Source organism: Cavia porcellus, unplaced genomic scaffold (assembly GCF_034190915.1).
Source record: "Cavia porcellus strain 051 isolate PalLab524CR breed Dunkin Hartley unplaced genomic scaffold, mCavPor4.1 scaffold_4, whole genome shotgun sequence".
Classification (NCBI taxonomy): Eukaryota; Metazoa; Chordata; class Mammalia; order Rodentia; family Caviidae; genus Cavia; species Cavia porcellus.
In genome coordinates, this window is record NW_026947487.1 from 25217521 (window position 1) to 25240468 (window position 22948).

The 22948-nt window shown below is 37.5% G+C and overlaps 1 protein-coding gene and 1 long non-coding RNA gene across 12 annotated transcripts in view; one reads left to right on the forward strand and one right to left on the reverse strand.

Moving 5' to 3' along the window:
• Positions 1 to 9686, reverse strand: part of Mycbp2 (MYC binding protein 2) — a 262562-nt gene extending 252876 nt beyond the window's left edge. For all 11 annotated transcript variants that reach the window (XM_063246885.1, XM_063246888.1, XM_063246889.1 and 8 more), the window contains exon 1: positions 9117 to 9686. In XM_063246885.1, coding sequence (XP_063102955.1) covers positions 9117 to 9421 — 305 coding nt within the window. In that variant the 5' untranslated portion in view covers positions 9422 to 9686. The remainder of the gene's footprint in view (positions 1 to 9116) is intronic.
• Positions 9687 to 9804: 118 nt separating this feature from the next.
• The window catches only part of LOC134475672 (uncharacterized), a 55879-nt gene continuing 42735 nt past the window's right edge, over positions 9805 to 22948 (forward strand). The window contains exon 1 of the long non-coding RNA XR_010046857.1: positions 9805 to 9990. This is a non-coding gene — a long non-coding RNA (uncharacterized LOC134475672). The remainder of the gene's footprint in view (positions 9991 to 22948) is intronic.

Below are 22948 nucleotides of genomic sequence, written 5' to 3' on the forward strand. Positions count from 1 at the left end.
TCATGTTAACAGGCTAAAAATGATTACCTCAATAGACACAGAAAAAGCATTTGACAAAACCCAACCCACTATTCATGATAAAAATTGTCAGTAAATTAGAGATCAAAGAGCACTGCCTCAATCTAGAAAAGAATACCTACAAAAACAAAACAAAACACAAACCTATTGGTAACATAATAATGGTGAGAATCTCAAAGTCTTGTCACTGATCAAGAACAATGCAAGGACATACAGTCACCCTTCTTTACCAACATCATACTGAAAGCCTGAGCTAATGCAATAAATCAAGAAAAAGAAATAAAAGGTATATAAATTAGGAAGTAAGAAATAAACTGTTTTTGTTCACAAATGGCGTAATTGTCTATGCATAAAATCCAAAAGAACATATAAAATAACTCACAGAACTAATAAGAGATTACTGCAAATTTCTATGTTACAAAGTTAATATACAAAAGCTGTTCATTGGGGCCGGGGATTTAGCTCAGCGGAATAAGTGCCTGCCTGGCAAGCATGAGGTCATGAGTTCAATCCCCAGTACCAAAAAAAAAGTTTATTTCAGCAATGAAGAAGTAGAATTTGAAATTTAAAAACAACAGTATTTATACTATATTACCACCCCTAAAAAGACATAAATATAAATACACACACAATCCATATGAAGAAACTTTAAAAAGTCTGATGAAAGAAATCAAAGAACTGGAAAAATATTCTAGTTATACTTAGGAAAATGGAATGTTATCAATACTTTAGTCCTTCCCACTTTGATCTGTCAATCCAATGAAATCTCTGTAAACATTCCAGAAGTTATTTTGTAAATTCTGACACACTGATTCTAAAGTGGAGATGCAAAATACTGAAGAAAAAGAACAAAGAAAATACTGAAGGAAAAGAACAAAGTTAAGGGACTGACACTATTCAACTTTACTATAAAAAAGCTACAATAATGAACAATGTGGCACTGACAAAATGAGACAGACAAAAGGATCAATGGACTAGGGAATCTAGAAATACACCCACACAAATACAATCAAGTGACAATCAACAAAGGAGCAAAGACTATATAATGAAAGTAGCCTTGTAAATTAGTTTTTTTCACAAATCATGTAGGAAAACTTCACACCCAAATACAGACAACATATTGAGACACAGATTTTTGTATCCTTTACAGAAATTACCACAAAATCAAAAACAATTCTTACACACAAAACACAAAACTATAAAACTTGTAGGAGGTGAATGTGGAAGAAAACTGAGATGACCATAGGTTTGGCAATGAGTTTTAGGACACAGCACAAAGACATCCATGAAGAAATAGCTGAAAAGAGAACTTCAGTAAAATTAAAAACCTCTACTTTATGACAGTGTCAAAAGAATGAGAAAATAAGGCATAGTTTGGAATAAAATATTTGCAAAAGATACATCTGATAAAGTACTATAATCCAAATTATACTAGGAATTCTCAAAAGTCAACAATAATCAATTAAAAAATGGATCAAAAACCTTAATAAATACGTCATCAAAGAAGATACAGAAATAGCCAATAAGCATATAAAAGAATGCTCCACAACATATGTCATCAGGGAAATCCAAGTTAAAACAACAACAAAACATACACACATAACTTGGCCAAATCCAAAACTGATGCTATCAAACGCTGCTGAGGACATAGAATAACAGGAACTCTCATACATCTGCTAGTAGGAAGCAAAATGGTACAGCCACTTTGAATCAAGTTTGGCAGTCTTCTAAAAACTAAATATACTCTTACCATGCAACCCAACAATTATACTTTTTGATCCACACAAAACCTACACATGGATGTTTACAGCAACTTCATTCTTAACAGTCGAAACTCAGAAGTAACCAAGATATCCTTCAGTTAAAATAAACTTTGATATATCCAGACAATGGAAGATTATTCAGCATTGAAAGAAATAAGCTATCAAGCCACAAAAAGATAAGAAGGAGCTTTAAGTGCATATTACTAAATCAAAAGAAGGCAATCTGAAAGGGCCACATACTATATGATTCCAAATATATAACATTCTGGAAAAGGCAAAAGCATAGAGACATAATGGGGGAAAAAAACAAGAAAACAAAACAGCAGTGGCTGCTTTGCATCTTAGGGGTTGAGGGATGCAGACAAATTTAGGGTAGTGTAAACATTCTCTATGATAGTAAACAAAGGATACATGTCATTATACATTTGTCCAAACCCACATAACGCACAATACTAATAGTAAATCCTAAACTGTGAACTTCAGTGATTATGATGCGTATACAGGTTTATCAGTGATTATAATATGGCTGGATATAGCAGTGTATGCCTATAATCCCAGCTACTTGGGAAGCTGAGATGGGAGAATAACAAGCGTGAAGCAAGGTTGGATAACATGAGGAGATATTGTCTCAAAAATAAAAAGGTTTAGGGAGACAGTTCAATGGCAGAGCATCCCTGGGCCCGATCCCCAGTACTGCAAGAGAAGAAGGGGGCTTTAAAGGCTCTATCAGGTGAGCACCTCCTGGATAGTATGACTCATGATGCGACAAATGAACCCCATGGATCCTCTTTTGCTGTAAAAGGAATCTCTAGCCCGACATTATCCTTGTGCACGTGGCACACCCAGAATATGTGTCAAATTCAGTCAAAATAAATCACATAAATAGTTATACCTTTCCAAGGTATAACTATTTAGTCTTGAAGGATGACTGGTCTCTGCTGTTGTCAGGTTGGACATTCAGTAGGAGCAGCAGTTGCTAGGTTAGCACTGACAAATAGAAGCACTCTACTGAACCTCTGCAAACCCAGCATCAGTAATTTTTCCATGTACATGGAGGCCAAAAGGATTACCTAACAGTAATAAATACTAACAGTAACATTTATTAAGTAGTTAGAGCCAAATATTTAATAACAATGTATATGCTAAAGCTTAGCCACTTGAGAAAGAACATGCATGCATGCATTGGAAGGAAAAAAATACTTACTTCATTTTTATATAATGACAATTACTTAAAAATAGGACATGTGTATCTGCTGGGCACTGTGAAACTTCTCAGCCTTGGAATCAAACTGAACATGTCACCCTTCTTTGGTGTTACACATTTCTGTGCTGGTGCTTGATTTGTGTCATAGAAATTTTCATATCAAAATTCCAACTTTGCAAAAAATATAGCAACACAAAAAGGAATAGAGTATGATTTAGTCAAAATCATGAGACACCTCAGCCTAATTGCTCCCTCCAAAAAATTTGCATTTGTGTGTGTATAAGTGTGTGTGTGTGTATGTGTGTGTGTGTGTGTGTGTGTAAGACAGGGTTTTGCAATGCAGTTCAGGTTGGCCATGAACTCACTTTGTAGCTCAGGCTAGCCTCGAACTCACAGTGATCCTCCTGCCTCAGCTTCCCAAGTGCTGAGATTATAGGAATGTGCTATCAGGACCAGCAAAACCTGCATGTTTAATCTGTTTCTGAGGAAAACATGACACTATTCTGTTGATTTTTAAGCAAGTATTTCCAAATTAGTATTTTTATTTTCTTTTTAAAACCCCAAACAAGATTTTTCTCTTTTCCTGAGCTGGAAAACTCATTCATTTCACATTCTACCTATCAGTGGGCCAACAAGGCAGGCTTTAACTTAATATGTGTTTATTCACTATACAGTATTCTGCTACATGGGGAAAATTCTACCTATCCACAAATACAAATATACATAGACTAATTCAATCTCACAACATTTTCTAACACATTAATACTATAATATCTCATAACTGCATATATATTTAAGTGTATAAGATAGATAACCATATTACTGAGTTTTGTTGAATCATTGAACAAAACTGTTTGCAGTCTCACTGTTTGAAAGTCCCCTCTATATGCTTTAATTTTGTAACTTCAACAACTATTTCTAAGATGACAATATGTAATTAACTAGTGATTTCCTGTTTTTTTTCTGAAATTCTGTATAACTTGTATCCTTTTTGTTTTTTTCTTTTTTCTCCTTAAATAAAATTTTTTAAAAATACTATAATATCTCTTGCATAAGTGAAATAAATCAGGCTTATGTGTGTAAATACCGTATTGTCTCAGTCTAAGAAACTGAAAGAATAAGATCCAAGATCTACAACAGACATTGTAAAAGGGTTAAGAAACTGCTCAATGAGAAAAAACAACTTGGATAGAGGAAAAGAGAAAAGAAGGAAGGGAAAAGGAAAAGACAAACATTTTCTATATATGTGCATAAGATAGCTAAAATGATTACACTATTAATTCTATTCATGGAGAAGAACAGTTAATAATAACACAGTCTGATCAATTTTGCATATCTATATCTGGTATTTAAGCAACTCTTCTGAAGGTAATACGCAGTATAACAATCATTGTTAAATCCCTATCATCCCGTTTTGAAAGTCTACAATCTAATTAGTTTGGGTTTTTTCTTGTTACAGTTGTTGTCTCTTTTTTGTTTGTTTCTCTTCAGTCTATTTTTCTCTTAAAACAAACAAATATATATATATGTATATATATACGTATATATATATATACGTATATATATATATGTATATATATATATCCTGATTTGCTAGTTCAAAAGCCTCAGGGTTGATTAGCATGTTCTAAGTAAAATCTAATTCTTACTGGCTTTGTAAGATTCCTTACCTTTTGGCCAAAGGCTCCATTTCCCAAATTAAGTCCCAATCCTCTTCCTCAGATATCTGCATTCTATCTCTAACAGAAACCTTACCATTACCTACACACAAACTGTAATTTTTAACCTCCGTTCATGCAGGCCTTTGTCATAATAGACTACGCTTTCTCAGCCAGTTGGTTTAAAAAAACTTTCCCAAGTACCCGCCTTTGTATTTTTCACCCTCAGACAGGCAACACACTCAAGTGTAGGAAGTCAACTCATAAATCTTTACAGACTACTGAGTAGTGCTAAGTAATAATCCCTGAATATTTGCTGGGTTAACTGACTACTTAATCTCTTACAATTAAAAAGCCATACACCTGTAAAATGGTTCAAGTAACATTTCTACCAAGAAAGAAAGCAGCTAAAGGAACCAAGTGGGTTTAGCTTAGAGAAGAAAAGCAATTCCCCATTTTGGTCATATTCTCCTCAACTATTTACACTACATTATTCTTCTACCACTGCAAAACCCAGATATCCTGACTCTGTTTTATCTCCCAGTTTATCAATTGCTTCCTGGCATCACTTCTCTTTTCACCAAACACCGTCACCAAAAACCTTCAATTTCTTATTTTCTCCAGCAGCACTTTAATTCTGAATCATTCTGCTGTAATACTAGTCTGATTGGTTAAACATGATTTTAACAATAACAACAGCTAACATTAAATGGGCCCTAATGTGTAGGAACAATGTCCTCTGGGTAATCCTGTAATGTTACAAAAAACGGAAGATCTAATTAACTTGTCCAACTTTAACACACAAAAAGAGGTTAAACTTAAATGTGAACTAGAGCCACCTACTTCCAGAGCCTCATGGGCTCATTGTAGGAAGTAGGAAGCCACCTACTTCCAGAACCTCATTGGCTACAATTCTGACACTGTATAAAGTTGCAAATGACAAGAGGCAAGATTTAATATTGCTGTAATACTGTATTAGAGTACAAGCCCTTAACTACTTTGTTAGAAAGTCATCAAAGTCATAGGCACTCCATTAGTCTTGGATCCCTAAGCTCCTCAATCTTCTACCTATAACACAATCTATAGTAATGAATTCATTCAACATTGGCTTTAAACCAGGCTTGGTGGCACAGACCTTAAAAGGCTGAGGCAGGAGGATTGCCAAGAATCTGGAGGTTAGTCTGAACTACACAACAAAAATAAAAAACAAACAAAGTTAAGGTGGACTGTCAACTTCACTGGCTTCAGAGTCACCTCAAGGATTAGTAAAGCATACTTCTGTGAGTGTCTGGGTGGGTTACAGAAGTTTGACCTTGGGGTCTATCTCCAGCTACTGACTCCTTTTCTGTAGCTACTCCCCTAGTCTGCTTCCTGGCTACCATGAACTAAGTAGCTTTACTCTGCACATCTGTCTGCCCTGTTGTTTGCACTTGGGAGCCAGGTGACCGAGAACTGAATTCTCTGAACTCTTCGTCCTTTATGCTGTGTACATCAGGTATCTGTTCCCAGGAAAAGCTAACCAACACACTAGCTGATAACTAATTTGCCATGTTTTTGCTTCTTAAACACAACAAACTTGTTCCACCCCAGGGCTTTTATAATTTCCTAAAACACTCTTCCTCTAGATCTGCTGCCCCCTCATTATATCTCAACTCCCAAAGAGAACTTTTCTGACCATGTTACCAAATATATCATGTATACAAACATTGTTCACATGAAGTTGGTCCTATTTGCTTTATAGTTACTTATCACTAGCAGAAATTACCAGTTGTCTTTTTTTCCCAAAAGAGGAGTTCCAAGACATTAGAGAGCCGGTCTATTGAATTCAATACTATGCTTTCAGCACCTACCACAGTTCCAGTCACACAAGTACTCTGATATTTACAGAATGAAAAAAAAAATGCTATATATTAAGATTATCAAGGTTAACTGTATAAGATCATTATTTAACTGTATAAAAAAATTATACAGTTCTTGCCCTCAACAAATTTCCAGTCTATATATTTATAAATAATGACATCCTTCTCCCTTTCTGTATTAAAGGAAAACAAGCCTCTTAACTTTTTCCAATACTAACTTTTCCACTTGTCACCTTAAACCTGTTCCTGAGGTAGTCCACTGACCTCTATCAATTATCCCCCTCTCAATTCTTTACTTTTTCAACACTTACTTTTACCTTACCTATCCTCCCATACTTAAATATCCTTCCAATAGCCCTCAAACTTCACCCAGGTTACCCTATCCCATTACTATAAGCATGTCCTCAAAACTTATCAGCAACCTAGAAATTGTTCCCATTTTGTACTTAAAACTTCAAAGAACTTTTAATCCACTTTCCTGAGGCCAGAAGTGCTACTATGTCATGTTCCACTGGATTTCCTTATCTTTTTTTTTTACAGTTTCCTTCATTGTCTCCTTTCTGTCACACCATTAAATTTGATGTACACTAGAGCTGTATCCTCAATTTTTGCTCCATTCTGTATGTATCATTTCTCCTCTAACTCAAGTGTACCAAAAATTATAGCCTAAATTCCAGTTTTTTCTTGATCATCTTTAATAAGAAGTTTGACTGAATTCTTAATCAAGTCCTCTGTGTGTTGCAGGTTAGAACTTAGAAAAAAATGTTAACTATAATAAATATTAATGTTGTGAACAAGTTTCCATGAATGCTTTCTGAACTACTTGAATCAGTTCCTTATTACTTTTCAATAATTTAAAACAAAAATGAACCAGACTAAAATGTCACAAATTTTATGTACATGATTAGCCTATATTAACTTTGTCTAATACTATTAATCAGCTCTTGAAATATATTATTGCCCAGTAAAACAGTAGAAAGTGAAGATAAGAATATAGCAGTCACTGATTATTGCATAAATCTTGGAGATAACATACAAGTCTTGAAGACAACATACAAAGTAATATAAAATCTTTGAGAACAGTTGGTATGAATATACTTACAGTACAATAATTTACTGACTCACCATTCAAAATTATACCTAATTATGACAGCAAATTCTCCTGTGGTTTTGTGCCATTTTCAAAAACATTAGCAAGGAACAGACTTGTATTACTCTTGGCCTTAAGCTTAGATAGTAAAAAGCAGTTACACACACCTATATCAATAGGATAAACTGCTTATTCTCCCAATCCTGAAACAGTTACAGATGTGAAAAGACTGTTTTATACAGAAAAAGTGTCAACAAAGGTCCATCTTTATAACTCTCCCAAATGATAAACCACCATGCATGCTGATAAACTACAAATACCTGACTTACAGCCTAGTCCCTTTTGCAAGGGGAGAAAAAGACATCTTGCCTAATAAACTGCCCATTCAGTAAATACAACAAACTATTTTACTTATTTGACAAGAAGCTTTGTTTTCTTCATGTACTGCAAGAAACTGTGGGAAAGATGGAAGACACTCCCAATTACCACTGTCAAAGCTGGTGAAACGAGTCAGTCACCATCCTTCAGGGTATGTGACATGTAAGGGCAAGGAAAAGAAAACAATAGGAGAGCCCTTAGCAAAAAAAAAAAAGGCACCCACATTTTGAGAAAAAGAAAACGAAAGTGACTTAGCATCTACATCAAGCAAACTATAGTTGCACCCAGCACAAATGAAACCAATCTTGGAGTTACTCAAATTTTCTAACTGGTAACACTAAACCAGCTGTCGTATTTTGAAGTTCTTCAGCGTTTCCTTTTTCCCCAGGAACCCCTCTCTGAGTCTAAAGCCTATAAGGAACAGAGGAAATAGAACTAAAGATGATGAGAAATGGCCGATGGGTCATCAGAACACAAGAGGAGCTGGAAACACATTTCTAGAAGGCTCAAAGGCCCAATTTGAAAGTACAGCTCTAAAAGAAAAATCTCTGAGATATCTACAGAAATTTCCATCTGCATCCCTTATTCATAAATCTCTTAAAATGTTACCTCTACCCTATTCAGCCAAAAAGTAAAATATGACTCTGTCTTTAACCTTACACTATTGCTCCCTTAGTGAAAGGCAGATTTTTTTTTATGGAGGGTGGCAAGGGGAAGAAGAAATGTCATGGCCGAGGGAGGGGTGGGGTACAAATAACACTGCCGCAGAGACACTGGAAATGCCACTTCCTTCACTACTCTTGCAAATTTTCTTCGTGTAATGCTGTTACCCTCTCTATCCAGGCCTCCTCCTTTCTCAACAATATATCCACACGTGTCATAACCGACGACCACCCTCCCCTTTTCCAGCCTTACACGCAATGTTCTCATCTTCCCTAACCACACACACACACACACACACACACACACACACACACACAACACGGTGCAGAAATCACAGCCACCGCATCCTCCTTGTATCTCGGCTCAGTGCTCAGAGCTGACTGGAAGACAGCTGGAACACATGTACGTAGACACACACAGGCGAGCTCGACACAAGGATGCACACACATCGGTGCACACGCGGCATGCGGCGCAGGGACGCACCTGGAAGCCGGGTGTCCAGCGCTGCCGCACCCCTGGTCCCTGTCGCTGAGCGCCGCTGTGTAGATCCTCCGGTAGCGGTCGGCCAGGGCCCGGCCAGACAGCAGCAGCTGGTAGTGACCCCGTGAGTCCGCGGCGGTCAGCCCCAGCCCCAGCCCCAGCCCCGCGGCGACCACGGAGCCCTCGGGAGCCGGCATGAACAGCGCCCCCGGCGCCGGGGAGGAAGACACAGAGGCGGCGGGGAAGAAGGCGTCCCCGCCGGGCCCCGCGGAGACCGCGGCGGGGGAGGCAGTCGCTGCGCACATCATCCTCCTCCTCTTTCTTCTTCTCCTCCTCCTCCTCCTCGCCACCGCCTCGTCCCCGCGGGCCGGGCGGGCAGACACGCGCGCGCTCACAGCCCTTTCCGACGACGACGGCTCCGCGGCGGCCTCAGGGACACTACAAAGACAGCGACTACCTCCTTCTCCTCCTCCTCCTCCTCCTCCCTCCTGCGCCGCTCCCGCCGCTACCGGGGCCGCTCATCTAACCCCGCCACCCGGGGAGTGTGAGGAGGAGGCGGTGCCGCCACCAACGCCACCAGCACTGCCTCAGCCCCGGGAGCCCGCAATGGGAAGCTGCCGGCAGCAATGAGCATGCGCCACCCCTCGCGCAGGCTCAGTAACCTGAGCCCGCTCCCTGCCTCCCAGCCTCCCCTCCCCACCCCCACCCCCACCCTCACCCTGTCTGCAGCTTCTCGCTCTGCCTCCGGGCTTTGGGTGTGGGTAGATAGTTGGTACGAAATCTACAGAAAATCCACTTCTCCGGGTTTTACTAGCAGCATGAGGAAGAGTAAGAATGGTGTGCTGGGAAGCTGTCAGCTACAGGCGTTTGTCTTCAGGTAATGGGGTTCCCTCCAGATGGGAGATGCGAAACCTGAAGGAAAGAGATGTGCCCTTGGCCGAGCTATCTTGCCACCTTTCCACATGTACGTGCTGCCACACGATTTATTGTGAATAGAGCTGGTTTGTTCAGAACTCACGAGAGTGGAGACTCCGAATTAACAGCCCTTTTGGCAATTTTTCATTTGGGGGGAATTTTTGTCATTGGGACTTATATCTCTTACAAAAATAGATTTTGCTTTCAAAAGCAGATAGTCCAGACTACTCTCAGACCGCCCTCAAAGAACACTTTTATCTCTTGATTGTGGTCACAATGGTTTGTCTGTTTGCTGTCCAGATTTACATCATTCAAAGTGATTCTTGAATATGACTTGAAATTATAATCATAGTTAAGATCGTGTACATACAAATGTCAGATCTACCATCATCTGTAAAATGCAACATTGACTGAGTTCTCTTTTCCAAGATATTCTAAGTAAATGATCTAAAAACAAATGCCAATATCCCTGGTTCCTAAAGGGTTGGTTTTTTTTTTTTGTTTTTTTTTTTCCTCTCAGTTTGACGAGTTTGCGAGTTTGCCTACTTCACAGACCTGACAAAATTGCTTTAAATCCTGGCATTCTACTACTATGTTTCTTTTACTTACTGTTTCTTTTTGTGTGTTTGTCTCTCAATGGCTTTCTCTTCAAAATGAAAAAGCCTTAAGAGTGCACACAAACATTGAGGATAAACATTGACTCTAATTTTGTAGGGTAAAGGGTGCTGAAAATAAATTTTATAGATAGATGCATATCATTTCAATTTTTAAAAAGTTAGCTAGAAATAGGATAATGAAAGACAGAAAAAGAGCAGCCATGGGAAATTCAGTGTTTGATTTAGAGGTTGGAGTGGGACCAGGAACCAAACACTTGCCTCACACTTGCCAGGGAGGCAGTGTGAAGCTGAGTTACATTGAGGGCCAAAATGCAGTGTTTTAATACTTGTTTAAATGAGTTTTGCAGTTATCTTATTTCCTCGACCCTTTTCTAAATCCCCTCAGAACTTCTCTGCTTATTTGTAGTTTATTTGTTTTATCAGCTCCTAATCTGGAACTTTACCCATGGTAGATATGCTACATGTAAATATATAAATATTTGTTAGGCTATATTTCTACCCTAATGCAAATCTCAGAATTAAACAAGAAGCTTCCATCACCATCACCACTCTGTAGTGAGAAGGAGCCAAGATACTGACATACAGGTAGCCTCAATCCTTCAATAGTGGAGCTGGGGATTTAGCTCAGCGGCATAAGCACCTGCCTTGCAAGCAGGCAGTCGTGAGTTCGATCCCTGGTACCGATAAAAAAAGGAAAAAGATAAAAAAAAAAAAAAAAAATAGTGGAGCAAAAGATTTGACAATCAGTAACTGTGAGAGTACATTACCTGTTGCAAGAGGCAACAGGATAGCTAAAAGGTTCTGAAGTCAAACCACCTTGGATTTGGATCCTGGCCTTGCTACTTAATTCTTGTGTATCTTTGGGAAAATTTCCTTCTTTGAATAATAATTAAAATAATATCCACTACATGAGACTGAAAGACTTAAATCTTCTAAATGTCCACTTTGGCAAGATGCTTTTCACAAAGGGTAATACACATTGAAGAAAATATTTTTTTCTTGAATGTAGGAATGATGTCTGTGTCTTATTGACCTGTTGCATTCCCGGCTGCTTTTAAAGAACTACCTCTAAGCAGAAGACAAATAGATGCTGGATATCTAAATACAGAAAAGCATTTCCAGTGCCCCCTTGTACAGTCATTGTCCTGTTAGAATTTCTGGAGGGCACTGACCGTGTGGCTGCGCTAGGATCAACCACCTCTTAATTTTCTTTCAATCCTGTCAGTCCCAGGCGTGCTCCTCCCTGAGTCTCCTGGATAAACGCAAAACGTGGTAACTGGATAATTTCCTAAGAAACACAACGTCATCGAGCAGCACCACTATGCGTGCGCAGACTCACACAGACTCACTGAGGTGTTCAAGGGTGGCGTTTCTGGTGCGGTTGGCAGCATTTCCTTCCACAGCAGCGCAGCGGTCGCTGTACTCTAAATTGATAGCAAATGCAACGGTCTTTTTCTCCTCTTTCTCCTCCTCCTCTTCCTTCCTCCCCACTGTGTGCTCCTAGGTGTGTGGTATGTAGCTGCCACCTTGGCAGCTGGGCACCTTGGAAGGCTCCCGTGCAGTGGGTGAGGATTCGAGCAAAAGCCAGATAGCAAAGGGCGTTTAAAACGACCCTTAATTTCACTGTCAAGGGGACGTGAAGGGGAGGGTGGTTCCCCAGGGAAGGATCGTTTAAACTGTCGCTGCAGAGCAAAAGTGTGGGTTCCGTGTAAAATGCAAAGCCAGCGTCCTCTCCTGCCACTCCTGCTAGCACTATGAAGTGGCTTACCAGCCAAGTGTAAGAAGTGATGAGGATCTTGTTATTCTAAAGAGATGTGCAGAATGAAAGGATACGGAAGGCTTGGCCTGTATTTTGAGCAGGCTTTCGTACTTTGCACGCTGCCATTTTAGCTTTATCTCTGGCCTGGCTGGGTTTGTGTGCTTAGTGTTAGGAAAACTGGAGGGTGGGGACATGCATGCGAGGCTGCCCTGAGTTCTTGGGCTAGATCGGAGTACCAGACTCTGCTCTCAAAGAATAACCTACAAGGAAGGAAGGCAAACCCTGCCTGTGCCCATTTTACTAAGGAAATACGTACTTTTCTGTCTTTGTGGTTGATAGGCTCGTTTCTCAAAAGACTTGCCTCCTGTGATTGTGTAATAAGACCATGGCTTCATCTTTCATTCAAGATCAGATTTTTGTCGTTCTTTTCCACTTGACATTGCAAATCTGTAACACAGTTTGAACTTTTACCATCTTTGCATTTTTTTTCTACTCTATATCTTTAAAGATTTTTTTTTAAAAGAAAACCATCAGCGTTGGTGTAGTAATAACAAGGCAGGAGCCATAATGTGTACATAAGAGGACATACTAATGTTGTTAATAGTTAATAGTTTATTTAAAAGGGTAATACATGAATACTAGAAGCATACAAACACAGGAAGTGTGTATATTATCAGGCACATGAAGACTGCTGAAAATGATCTGGTTTAAAGTCTTAGTTTGTTCCTGGATTTACACAGTGTTGTACTGGAGTATTTAAAAACATAATTGGGAGCTGAAAGCATTTTAAAACAAGGCTGGTAACTGAAAATCATTTGGAGGGAAATATTCTCAGGCTTGAAGGATGAAAAAATCCTCAATGACCTTGGCTTTTTAAGGGTAACAGGAGTCTGCTTTCTTAACCAATATGATATTGCAATTTAAAATAAAATAAATTTCATATAATACATAAAATACTTCAAATATAAGATAAAAATTCAACAGGGCAATTGAACATTTATTTATTCTTTTGTCTTTTTAATTAAGAGATAGGGTCTCACTGTGCGTTGCCTAGGATGGCTCTGAACTCCTGGGCCAAAGCAGTCATCCTACCTCAGCCTCCTGAGTAGCTGATGGTATAGCTACTGACCACCAGGCTCAGCTTGAAATTCTTTTGAGTATAAATCATACATGTCATTCCTCACCTATCTTGATCCATAAGCAAGAAAAGTTAATGCATTTTTCCTTTTATTTGTACTAGTTGTTTGTTTGCTTATGTTTTGAGACAAGGTCTCCCTGTACAGTTTAGGCTGACCTTCAACTCACAGAAGTCCTTTTGCCTCAGCCTCCCAAGTGCTGAGATTATAGGCGTGTGCCACCGTGGCCAGGGTTTTTTGTACTAGTTTTAAAAGATCTAAATTATACATTTAAATTTTTCCTACAAATAAAAAATTTAGGTTAATCTCTGAAAAATTATTTTGAAATATTATTAGTGAGTATATGCCTTAAAAGTGTGTGAATCTCATGATTTATATAAATGCAAATCAAAACATATTTTGAAAATCTCATCGATGATGCAGTTGGACAACAGCATGCTTTCTTAACTGAAACAGTCATATAAAATATAACGCTTCTAAGGAGAGCCATCAAAGAGCAACAGAATTTTACTTTGAAAACCTCAATATACTTTACAAAAGATTATTAGGCTGATTTTTATTTCTAAGGATAAATAGTTTAAATTGTGTATCTTCAAACTCTAAATGGCCACTGGAATTCTTACACTGAAGTTGGCAAATCTGAATGACTAAACTGACTATAATAGACATACTTTTTTGATTATTTCTTCGTTTGGGTTTTTATAAGACACTTAACCTTCCTTAGACTATGTCTTCTAATCCAAAAAGAAGATAATAATAATAATTCAGGAGATTATTTGAGTATTTCATTATGTGATATACATGAAATACTAATGTAGCACACCCCCTAGAAAGCAATGCAGTAACCATTATTATTAATGTTATATGAATATATTAATAGATCCTTATTTGAGATATGTCCCAATCCTGTGCTAGAGGAAATAACAAAACATGTATACAGTTTGAGTTGTATAGACTTGGATTTGTAAGGTTTATACTATTTCTGGGTATGTGTCTCTGTTTTGTTTTTTCAGAGTCTTATTCACAAATATAGATTTACAATATCGTGACAAAAATAGAATCCAATCTTTTTTTTTTTTTTTGTCTTTTTCGTTTTTATCGAAAACGACAATTTAGGGATCAAACTCACGACTGCCTGCTTGCAAGGCAGGCGTTTATGCCGCTGAGCTAAATCCCCAGCCCCTAGAATTCAATCTTAATTCACTAAACACATTGCTTCCTTTTATAAATTCAATGAGGTTTTGAAATTTAACTGCTGATTATATTTTGACATATAATACTAGTCAAAACACAATATAGTTTCTTTTAACATTGCTGGTGGCTATGGTATATGTGTAGGTTCAAAATTTATAAATCATTTATAGCTCATATTCTCCATTAACTAGTTTATAATTAATGTCAAAACCTTAGCTCTGTCCAGTTTGACTTTCTATTTTGATATTTTTACTTTTATATTTTGAAAGTAAAAAGAAATCAACTTCCTAATTCTTTAGATACACTTGTTCTTTAAAATAAATTGCCTCTTTTTTGACCCTGTGTTAGGTTTGCCTTCATACTACATGTGTTTGTCACTTTTCTCATTGCTGGGACAAAATACTTCACACCCAATGTTAAGGGAGGAAAGGTTTATTTGGCTGACAGTTTGTAGAGGTTTCAGTCCATAAATATCTGGCTCAAAGGCAGGGTAGCTCATGGCAGATAGATATCAGAAGAGAAACAGTTCATGGCAGGCAGGATGTAGCAAAGCAACAAGGGAGAAGACAAGCCTCTTTTTTGTCTCTTATGTTGTATCCAGGCTACCAGGATTAGGGTGGTGCCAAACCATTCAGTGGACTGATGTAATAATCATCATCCTTAATCCCAATGTCACACACTCTAGGTTTAGCCATTTCTGAAAAAGCCCCATATGACCACATGAGGCTCTGAGGGGACATCTAGACCCAAGCCATAATACTAGGCTAGATCTACTAAAAGTTTTTAGAGCATGTTTCATGGAAAGTAGTTCATATTCTTCCTAATTTGTGGTGACAGTATTTTCTTAGATTAGACCACATAATCTTATTTATGTGATGTGAAATGTTGAATTAGGGTTCAGAAAGTAGATAAAGAAAGGAATCAATTAACGTTCCTCTTCTCTTTCCTCCCTTTGCTTTGGGAACCAGCTTTGGAACCAGCTTTTCTCTCCTAGTCTTTCCATCCCTAGAGGTTTCAAAGACTTCATCCTGACATTAATCCATGAAATATGTCTGCCATTTGTTGTATGGCTTGTGAATTTTTTCAACACCTTTGCACATAACTCTCACATTCCATTCTCTGTTTTAATGATCTGGCATTCACTTGCCTGTTTTTCTGAGTGGACCTTAAATGATACAAGATGATCCATTCAAATAATGACCCAAGTGTGACTTCTTGATCAAATGATGGCATTTTTCATTTTTCATCTAGGCTTGAGGCTCAGACTTCAATCAGCCAAGCAAAAACCTACTTCAAAGATAGTATTAGTTGACTTTTCCACATCTATTCTATTTTAAACCTCCTTCTTCCTAGCCTACTTCTACCTTAGAGACTGGAAAAAGTGAAACATTCTCTCTGAGAGTCTATCCTTCATCTAGAATTGGTTTTGTGATACAATTTAGGTCAGCAAGTAGAGAAAAAAATCTGTTGGTACTAATTTTCTCTTTCTTTCCTCCTATGTCAAAGACAGACAAAATAACTGTTGTTTGAAACTATGAGTCATTACTGATATTGATCCTGACATTCACAGAGCCATTGAACAATAAACTTATTTTCATTCAAAAACAAACGCATAAGCATCTTAGTTCTATGAATGAAATATTCTGTTACTTGTAGCTAAAATATTCCTACCAAATACACCAACTCTAGCATCTTGTTAAAGTACATGAACTGTCCACCATATCTCAGTAAACTGTTTGGAGAAATAATATGGAAAGTAAGTAAAAGAATAAATATGCACTCATTTCCCTATATCCTAAATTGTCTACCTTTAATCAAGTCAAAAGAGCAGACAGTTCATTGAATTGTATTTAATATTATGCCTTTGAATTTCACTTAAAAAATTACTGCTACAATGGTGTACCTCCTATATACCCCTTCCAGGTCTGAGGCACTTGAACCCCAAGTTGCTGGAAATACTGACTGGTGTCTACTGAATGATAACCCGTTTTATAGATGGCTTTTGGGCTTTAAGGAGCTGTCTCACTCAAGGGTACAACCCTTCCCAAGAAAGTCTGAATCAAATAAGTCATCAGTGTGATGAACAAAGACCTGACATTCTGACTTTGATTCAAAATGATTCTAAAGAACCATTCCAGCTTCTAGTACTGGACATGTGGTTTGTTATACTGTTAAATCAATTACACCCCCCACATAGAAAGCACACACTGTTTTCCTCAAGAATTTCTCAATCATTCCTGTGTCCTGTTTTGCTGAAAATATTCTACAATGCATTTTCTGCATACAGGTTTTTCCTTTCTGAATCTGCTTCCAGAGAATCTCAAAGTAAATCAGTTGATTTGGAGAGTGGTCTGAATAAATAGATTCTAAAATGTGATTTTTAAGCTTAATTATCCACTGGTCTTCTGGTAATGAGAATCTCATCTGTAATTGACAATTTCTAAGGCAATTCCTGTAATCTTCATTTCCAAAAAGTCATGACCAGTATGAGTTCCCCTTATATATGGATATGCCTTACTAAATATCTCCCAACAGCCCAACATGGGAAAAGTGTCAGAATGCACATGATTCCACTTACATGCTTAATTTACATGCTATTGCAAATCTTATCTTGCTGGGATCCTCTCTCCCATGGTGGCTTTGAGGAAGTAAGCTGTTATGTTGTATTTGACCCTGTGAAATGTCCAAGTGACAAAGAACTAATGATAACTTGTGGCTATCAGCAGCAAGGAACCAAGTTCCTAGGTCCAGCAGCATGCAAGGAACTGAATCCAAAAAAATATATATAAATTGAGTCTCTAGTAAGACTGAAGTACCAACTGGCATCTTGATTACAGCCTTGTAGAAGTTACATGGCTACAGAAACTGAGCTGAAGCCCATTGGAAGATAGAAGCAGAGACACGTGAGAAAAAAGATTTGAAGATACTATGCTGCTGGTGATAAAGACAGACAAAAGTCAAAAGCCAAGAAGCACAAGCTGAAAAAAAAAAAAAGGAAAAAATCTCTAAAAGAAATGTAATCATCCTGGTAACACCTGAATTGTAGGACTTCTGATCATCAGAGATGTAAGATAATAAATCTATTTTGTGTTAACCTAGCAAATTTGCTACAGCAACAATAGGAAACTAATAAAATTGAGTGCACTTATTCTATCATATGAAATATTATACCAAACCCACTTTTGGTACAATGATGTAGTGGTCTTTTGAAGGTGAAGGTGGGGCACAGCTATACATAGTGCACTTTAAGATCTATGATCTGATGCTGTGTTGCTAATAGAATAGGAACCCAGAATAGTAATAGTGGTTCTATTCCTACTGACCCTTAGAAAATTTGTGTTTGCTGCTTGGTACCTGGCTCCTATGTACCAAGTAGTACTTCCACAAGAGGAATTTTAGGAGCCTCATTGGCCTTGTAATTTGGGTTTTTTCTAGCACTGTAAGATCCTCAGTCCTGGGGCCGAGGATTTAGCTGCATAAGCGCTTGTCTGGCAAGCTTTAGGTCATAAGTTCGATCCCCGGTACAAAAAAAAAAAAAAAAAAAAGATCTTCAGACCAGCAAAGAAAGGAATCTCGATCCTGGCAAATATAACTGATCTATCTTTAGGATTTTAAACAGGCCTGCTGCTCCATATGGGAATAGAAAAATATAGATAACACATGATCCATTACTGTGCAGCTTACTCAGTTGTGATGTCAAATGAACAAATATTGTCCTCATGGTCTGAGGAGGGCATAGTGACAAAGAACTCCAGTCTCTCAGGGCTGAGAGTGTGGGTTATCCTGTTAGACTGACCATCTAGGCTAGTGCAGGTTTAGTAAAGATAATCTAGTACAGACATGGAGGAGAGTTTGCACTGTAGCATCAAAACTAGCCATAACAACAAGGGCTGCAGTTCATTCCACTTCCTCCTCCAGATCTCAACAGGCAAAAGAAACTACCTAGAATTCTGGATATCTGGTGAAATCTCTGTAGAAGAAAATAGATCTGATCGATGCTAAGCATAGACTGCAAAGCATAGACTGTTGCCTCATTGTCCCTTCAGGGTTTGTTCCTTATCTCCAAGTAGTGACGTCTGCTGATAGTTCACAAATGAACATTTCTCTTAAGAACTGTCCTCAGCTGGTAGTTACTGCTTGACCCATGTGATGTCAGTTCCCTGAGGGATGGTAAGAAGCAACTTACATTGCAGTGGTACAAATATCTTGTCCCGCTGCATTAATTTAGGAACAACTGAAAGGACTATGCCAATTCCAGAACTCCTTGAAGATGTGACTGATACCTCTCTTCGAGTGATCCTCATTTCGTCATGTCCTGCTAACTAGTCTTGCCTTCCTCGCTTCTCCACTGATTTTGTTCCTAATCATATAACTTATTTAATAGGTTTTTTTGTTTCACAACTGTTTTCCTGAGAAACTTAATCTAAGGCAAATTTATGTCTGGGTAAAAGACAAAATTTGTCATTGCATTTGCTTAGAATGTTGGTAACATTATTCATGACATGACATATTTTAAATATCCCTGCCTGTAAATAAATTTTTATAATTAAATACTCAGAAAAATTTACTTCCTTAAAACCTTTTATTAGTATTAATATTAGTATTAGTATTGTTTTAGAGATAGTATCTCACTGTGTATCCCAGACTGGCTTCAGACTTGCAGCAATCCTGTTTCCTCAGCCTTAGGAGTGCTGTGATTACAGGTATGCACCACCGTGCACCGTTAAAACCTGCTTTTTTTAAAAAATGAACTGTATTTTCATTGTGAAAATTTTAATCCAGATTAAATGGATTTATATTTTACTGATATTTCTTTGTGTGTTGGAATATGGCAAAATTATTTATTACTGTGCTTATGATCAAATATTTCATAGGACTTAAATATTTTTATGATTTTACTTTGTATTAGCATTTTTGTTGAGATATATTTCTACATCTTTATAAGATACATAATTGTAATTTGATACAGGTGTATAGGTAATAACTGAATCAGTAATAAACACTTCCATCTCTTCAAACATTAGTCAATTTTTGCATGTTAAGGATTTTATAATCATTTAGTCATTTTGAGATATATTTAATTAATGTATTTTGAATCAGTTACTACCCTACCATGCTATAGAAAACCAGAACTAATTCATCTCCTCCAGTTGTGTTTTGGTGCTCCTTATTTAACTTTTTAAACATTTCTCCTTTACTGCACTTCCCAGTTTCTACTAATCGCTGATTCCAGTCTTTTCTTCTATGACATAGACTTTTTAGTTTGCACAAATGAGTGAGAAATGTGGCATTTTTCTTTCAATGGTTAACTTATTTCACTTAATATAATGACCTGTTGTTCCATTTATGTTGTTGTACATAATACAATCATTCTTTCATGGTTCAGTAATTACTCATTTTACACATGTACCATGTTTTCTTTATCCTGTTATTCATGGTGGAGCATCTAGATTAATTATGTATCTTAGTTGTTGTAAATAGTGTAGCAATAAAGCTAGAATGCAATTATCTCCTTGATATAATGATTTCATTTTCTTTAGATACATACTCAGTAGAGGGATTTCAGGATCTTATGAAAGTTCTATTTTTAGTGCTTTAAGAAATCTCAGTACTATTTTCCTTGTTATCTGTATTTACTTACATTCTTGCAAATTGTGTGTGAGAATTCATTTTTCTCTACACCCTCATCATGGTTTTTTTTTTTTTTTCAGTAAAAATAATAGCCGTTCCAAATGGGGTAAAATGATATGTCGTTGCGGTTTTGAGTTTCTTGATGATTGGTGACACTGATCATTTTTCATACACTTATTGGTGATTAGTATCTTTTTTTTTAAGAAATGTATATTTAGGGGCTGGAGGTTTAGCTTAGCGACATAAGCGCCTGCCTTGGAAGCAGGCAGTCGTGAGTTCGATCTCTGGTACCGATAAAAAGGAAAAGGACAAAAAAAAAAAAAATTGTTAAAAAAAAAAAGAAATGTATATTTAGACTATTCGTCCATTTTTAATTAGATTTTGTGTTCTTTGGTTCAGACTCTTCATTCCCTACATATTCTGAATATTAATTTCTTATCAGATACATAGTTTGCAAATATTTTCTCCCATTCAAAAAGTTGCCTCTTTGATTATTTTCTTTATTATGAATGAGCTTCTTAGTTTGATGTAATTCCATTTGTTTATTTTTATTTTTTGTTGCCCATGCCTTTGGGGGCCTATCTAAAAATTTCTTGCTTTATATAGTGGTGTTATAGTTTAGGTCAAAAAATGTTCTCCAGGAATCTCATGGGTTCAGAGGTAAACATTTTTGGAAGATGAGTGGATTATAGGGATGCTATACTCATCAGTGGGTTAATCTATAGCTGAATTTGCTGTTAGGGAATGGGGCCTGGTTGGAAAAGAGACCCTGAAAGTATGACCAGGAAGGCTATATATTCTTATCCCTGGCTCTTCTCTACACTATCTGCTTTCTGGTAGCCATGGGTTAGCAGCTTTCTTTTATTAGCCCTTCTACCATGCAATTTATGCCTTGTAGCAGCCATGGACTGAAGTCGGTTAAGTTATGTATTTTGTCCTAGTAAAATGACAGTAAGCAACACAGAAAGTTGGTGACAAAAATGGTGTGGTTGCTATGACAGTACATGACCATGTGGTTCAGAAACCCTTAGAACTGGCTTGTGGAAAGGTTTGGAAAGGTCTGGACATGCAAGCTAGAAAATCCTAGAATCTGATAATCAGACCCTAATGGGCAACTTTGTGGATAGAGTTCAGAAGACCAGAATGCTCATAGAAATGTAAACAATAATGGCCAAGCTCTTGAGCTTTCAGATGGGAATAAGGGATTTATTGGGAATTGGAGTAGAGGCCATGTATGTTACATTCTAGAAAAGTTATCTACCTTTTGCTCATATCCTAAAATTGGTGTGAGGCTGAATTTAAAGATGGTGGACTAATTAATCTGGTAGAGGAAATTTCAAGGTAGCCCAATGTTTATGCTGTGGTATGATACTGTGGATTGCTTTCAGTTAGATTTACAGTGAGAATCAAAAGTAAGAATCAGAGCCAAAAGATATAAACATTTTGCTGTATGGCCAGAAAGGAAACACCTGCAAAGCTGGGGCCAAGGAAAGTATGATGTTGAAAATGTTAGTGCCATTGAAAAGAAGCCAAGTACTTGCATCAAGAAATTAGGAAAGATACCTTGAGAATGTTCCAGGAACTGATCAAAACACCACGCATCTCTGGCTTAAGGGTGTAAAAGGGTAAACTCCTTAGAAAGACTTTGTTTTGAGAAGAAAGTCCCATGCTGCTTTGCTAATTAAGGGCCCCCCAGAAAAGTGTTTCCTGGAGTTCAGTTATCTAGGCACTCAGAAGCTACTATAGCCAGTGTACAAGAGGGCCTGGTTACTACTGAGATAGTGGCAAGTCTTGGTGCCATCAATGTTTTTCTGGTTGTACAAACATAGAGTCATGGAGAGCTTGCACTAGATTTCAGAGGAGGATCTGGGAAGCCAGATGATATGCCCCTGAGAGGATTGTGATAAAGCCATGTGAATTAACCTGAAAATACAGTGGCAATCCCAAGAAGTTAAACATGCCAGGAACATGAAATGCCTGCGGAGGAAAGCTGCAGGGCATGAGCAGAGCTAGCCCAAGACAGAGGCTATGTGGGCTGCAATCAGCAAGGCCATAGAGGCAGGGCTGCCCAAGCCCTTTAGGGCTCACATCTCACTACACCTTGCTCCAGGTACTAGACATGGAGCTACAAAATTCAATGTTTACACTGTTGAATTTTGACCTTATTTCATTCTGACCCTCTGCTAGCCTCCTATTCTTTCATTTTTTAAAATAATCTTAAGATATGACTTTATTACTCATTAAATTCAGCAGAATCCAAGTACAGGCTTTATAGCTATTAAAATCAAAAGTTGATCCTGTGGGTTTATCATTACTATTTAACATATAATACTTTTTGTAACTGGAATTGTGTTTTGTTATGTACTATTACCCCAAAGTTTTAATATGTTAGAAAGAATATTAAAAAAATAAATATACCAAACTATAACATGCCATTATATGTTGGAAGCATTTAACTTTTTCTTTTTTTTTTTTTTAGTGCCTCACATCTAAAAATTTGCCTCAAGTAACAGAGGAAACTACAGATTGGGAGTAATTCTGAAACTTTAACATTTTGGTAACTCTTAGACTAAATTCATTTTA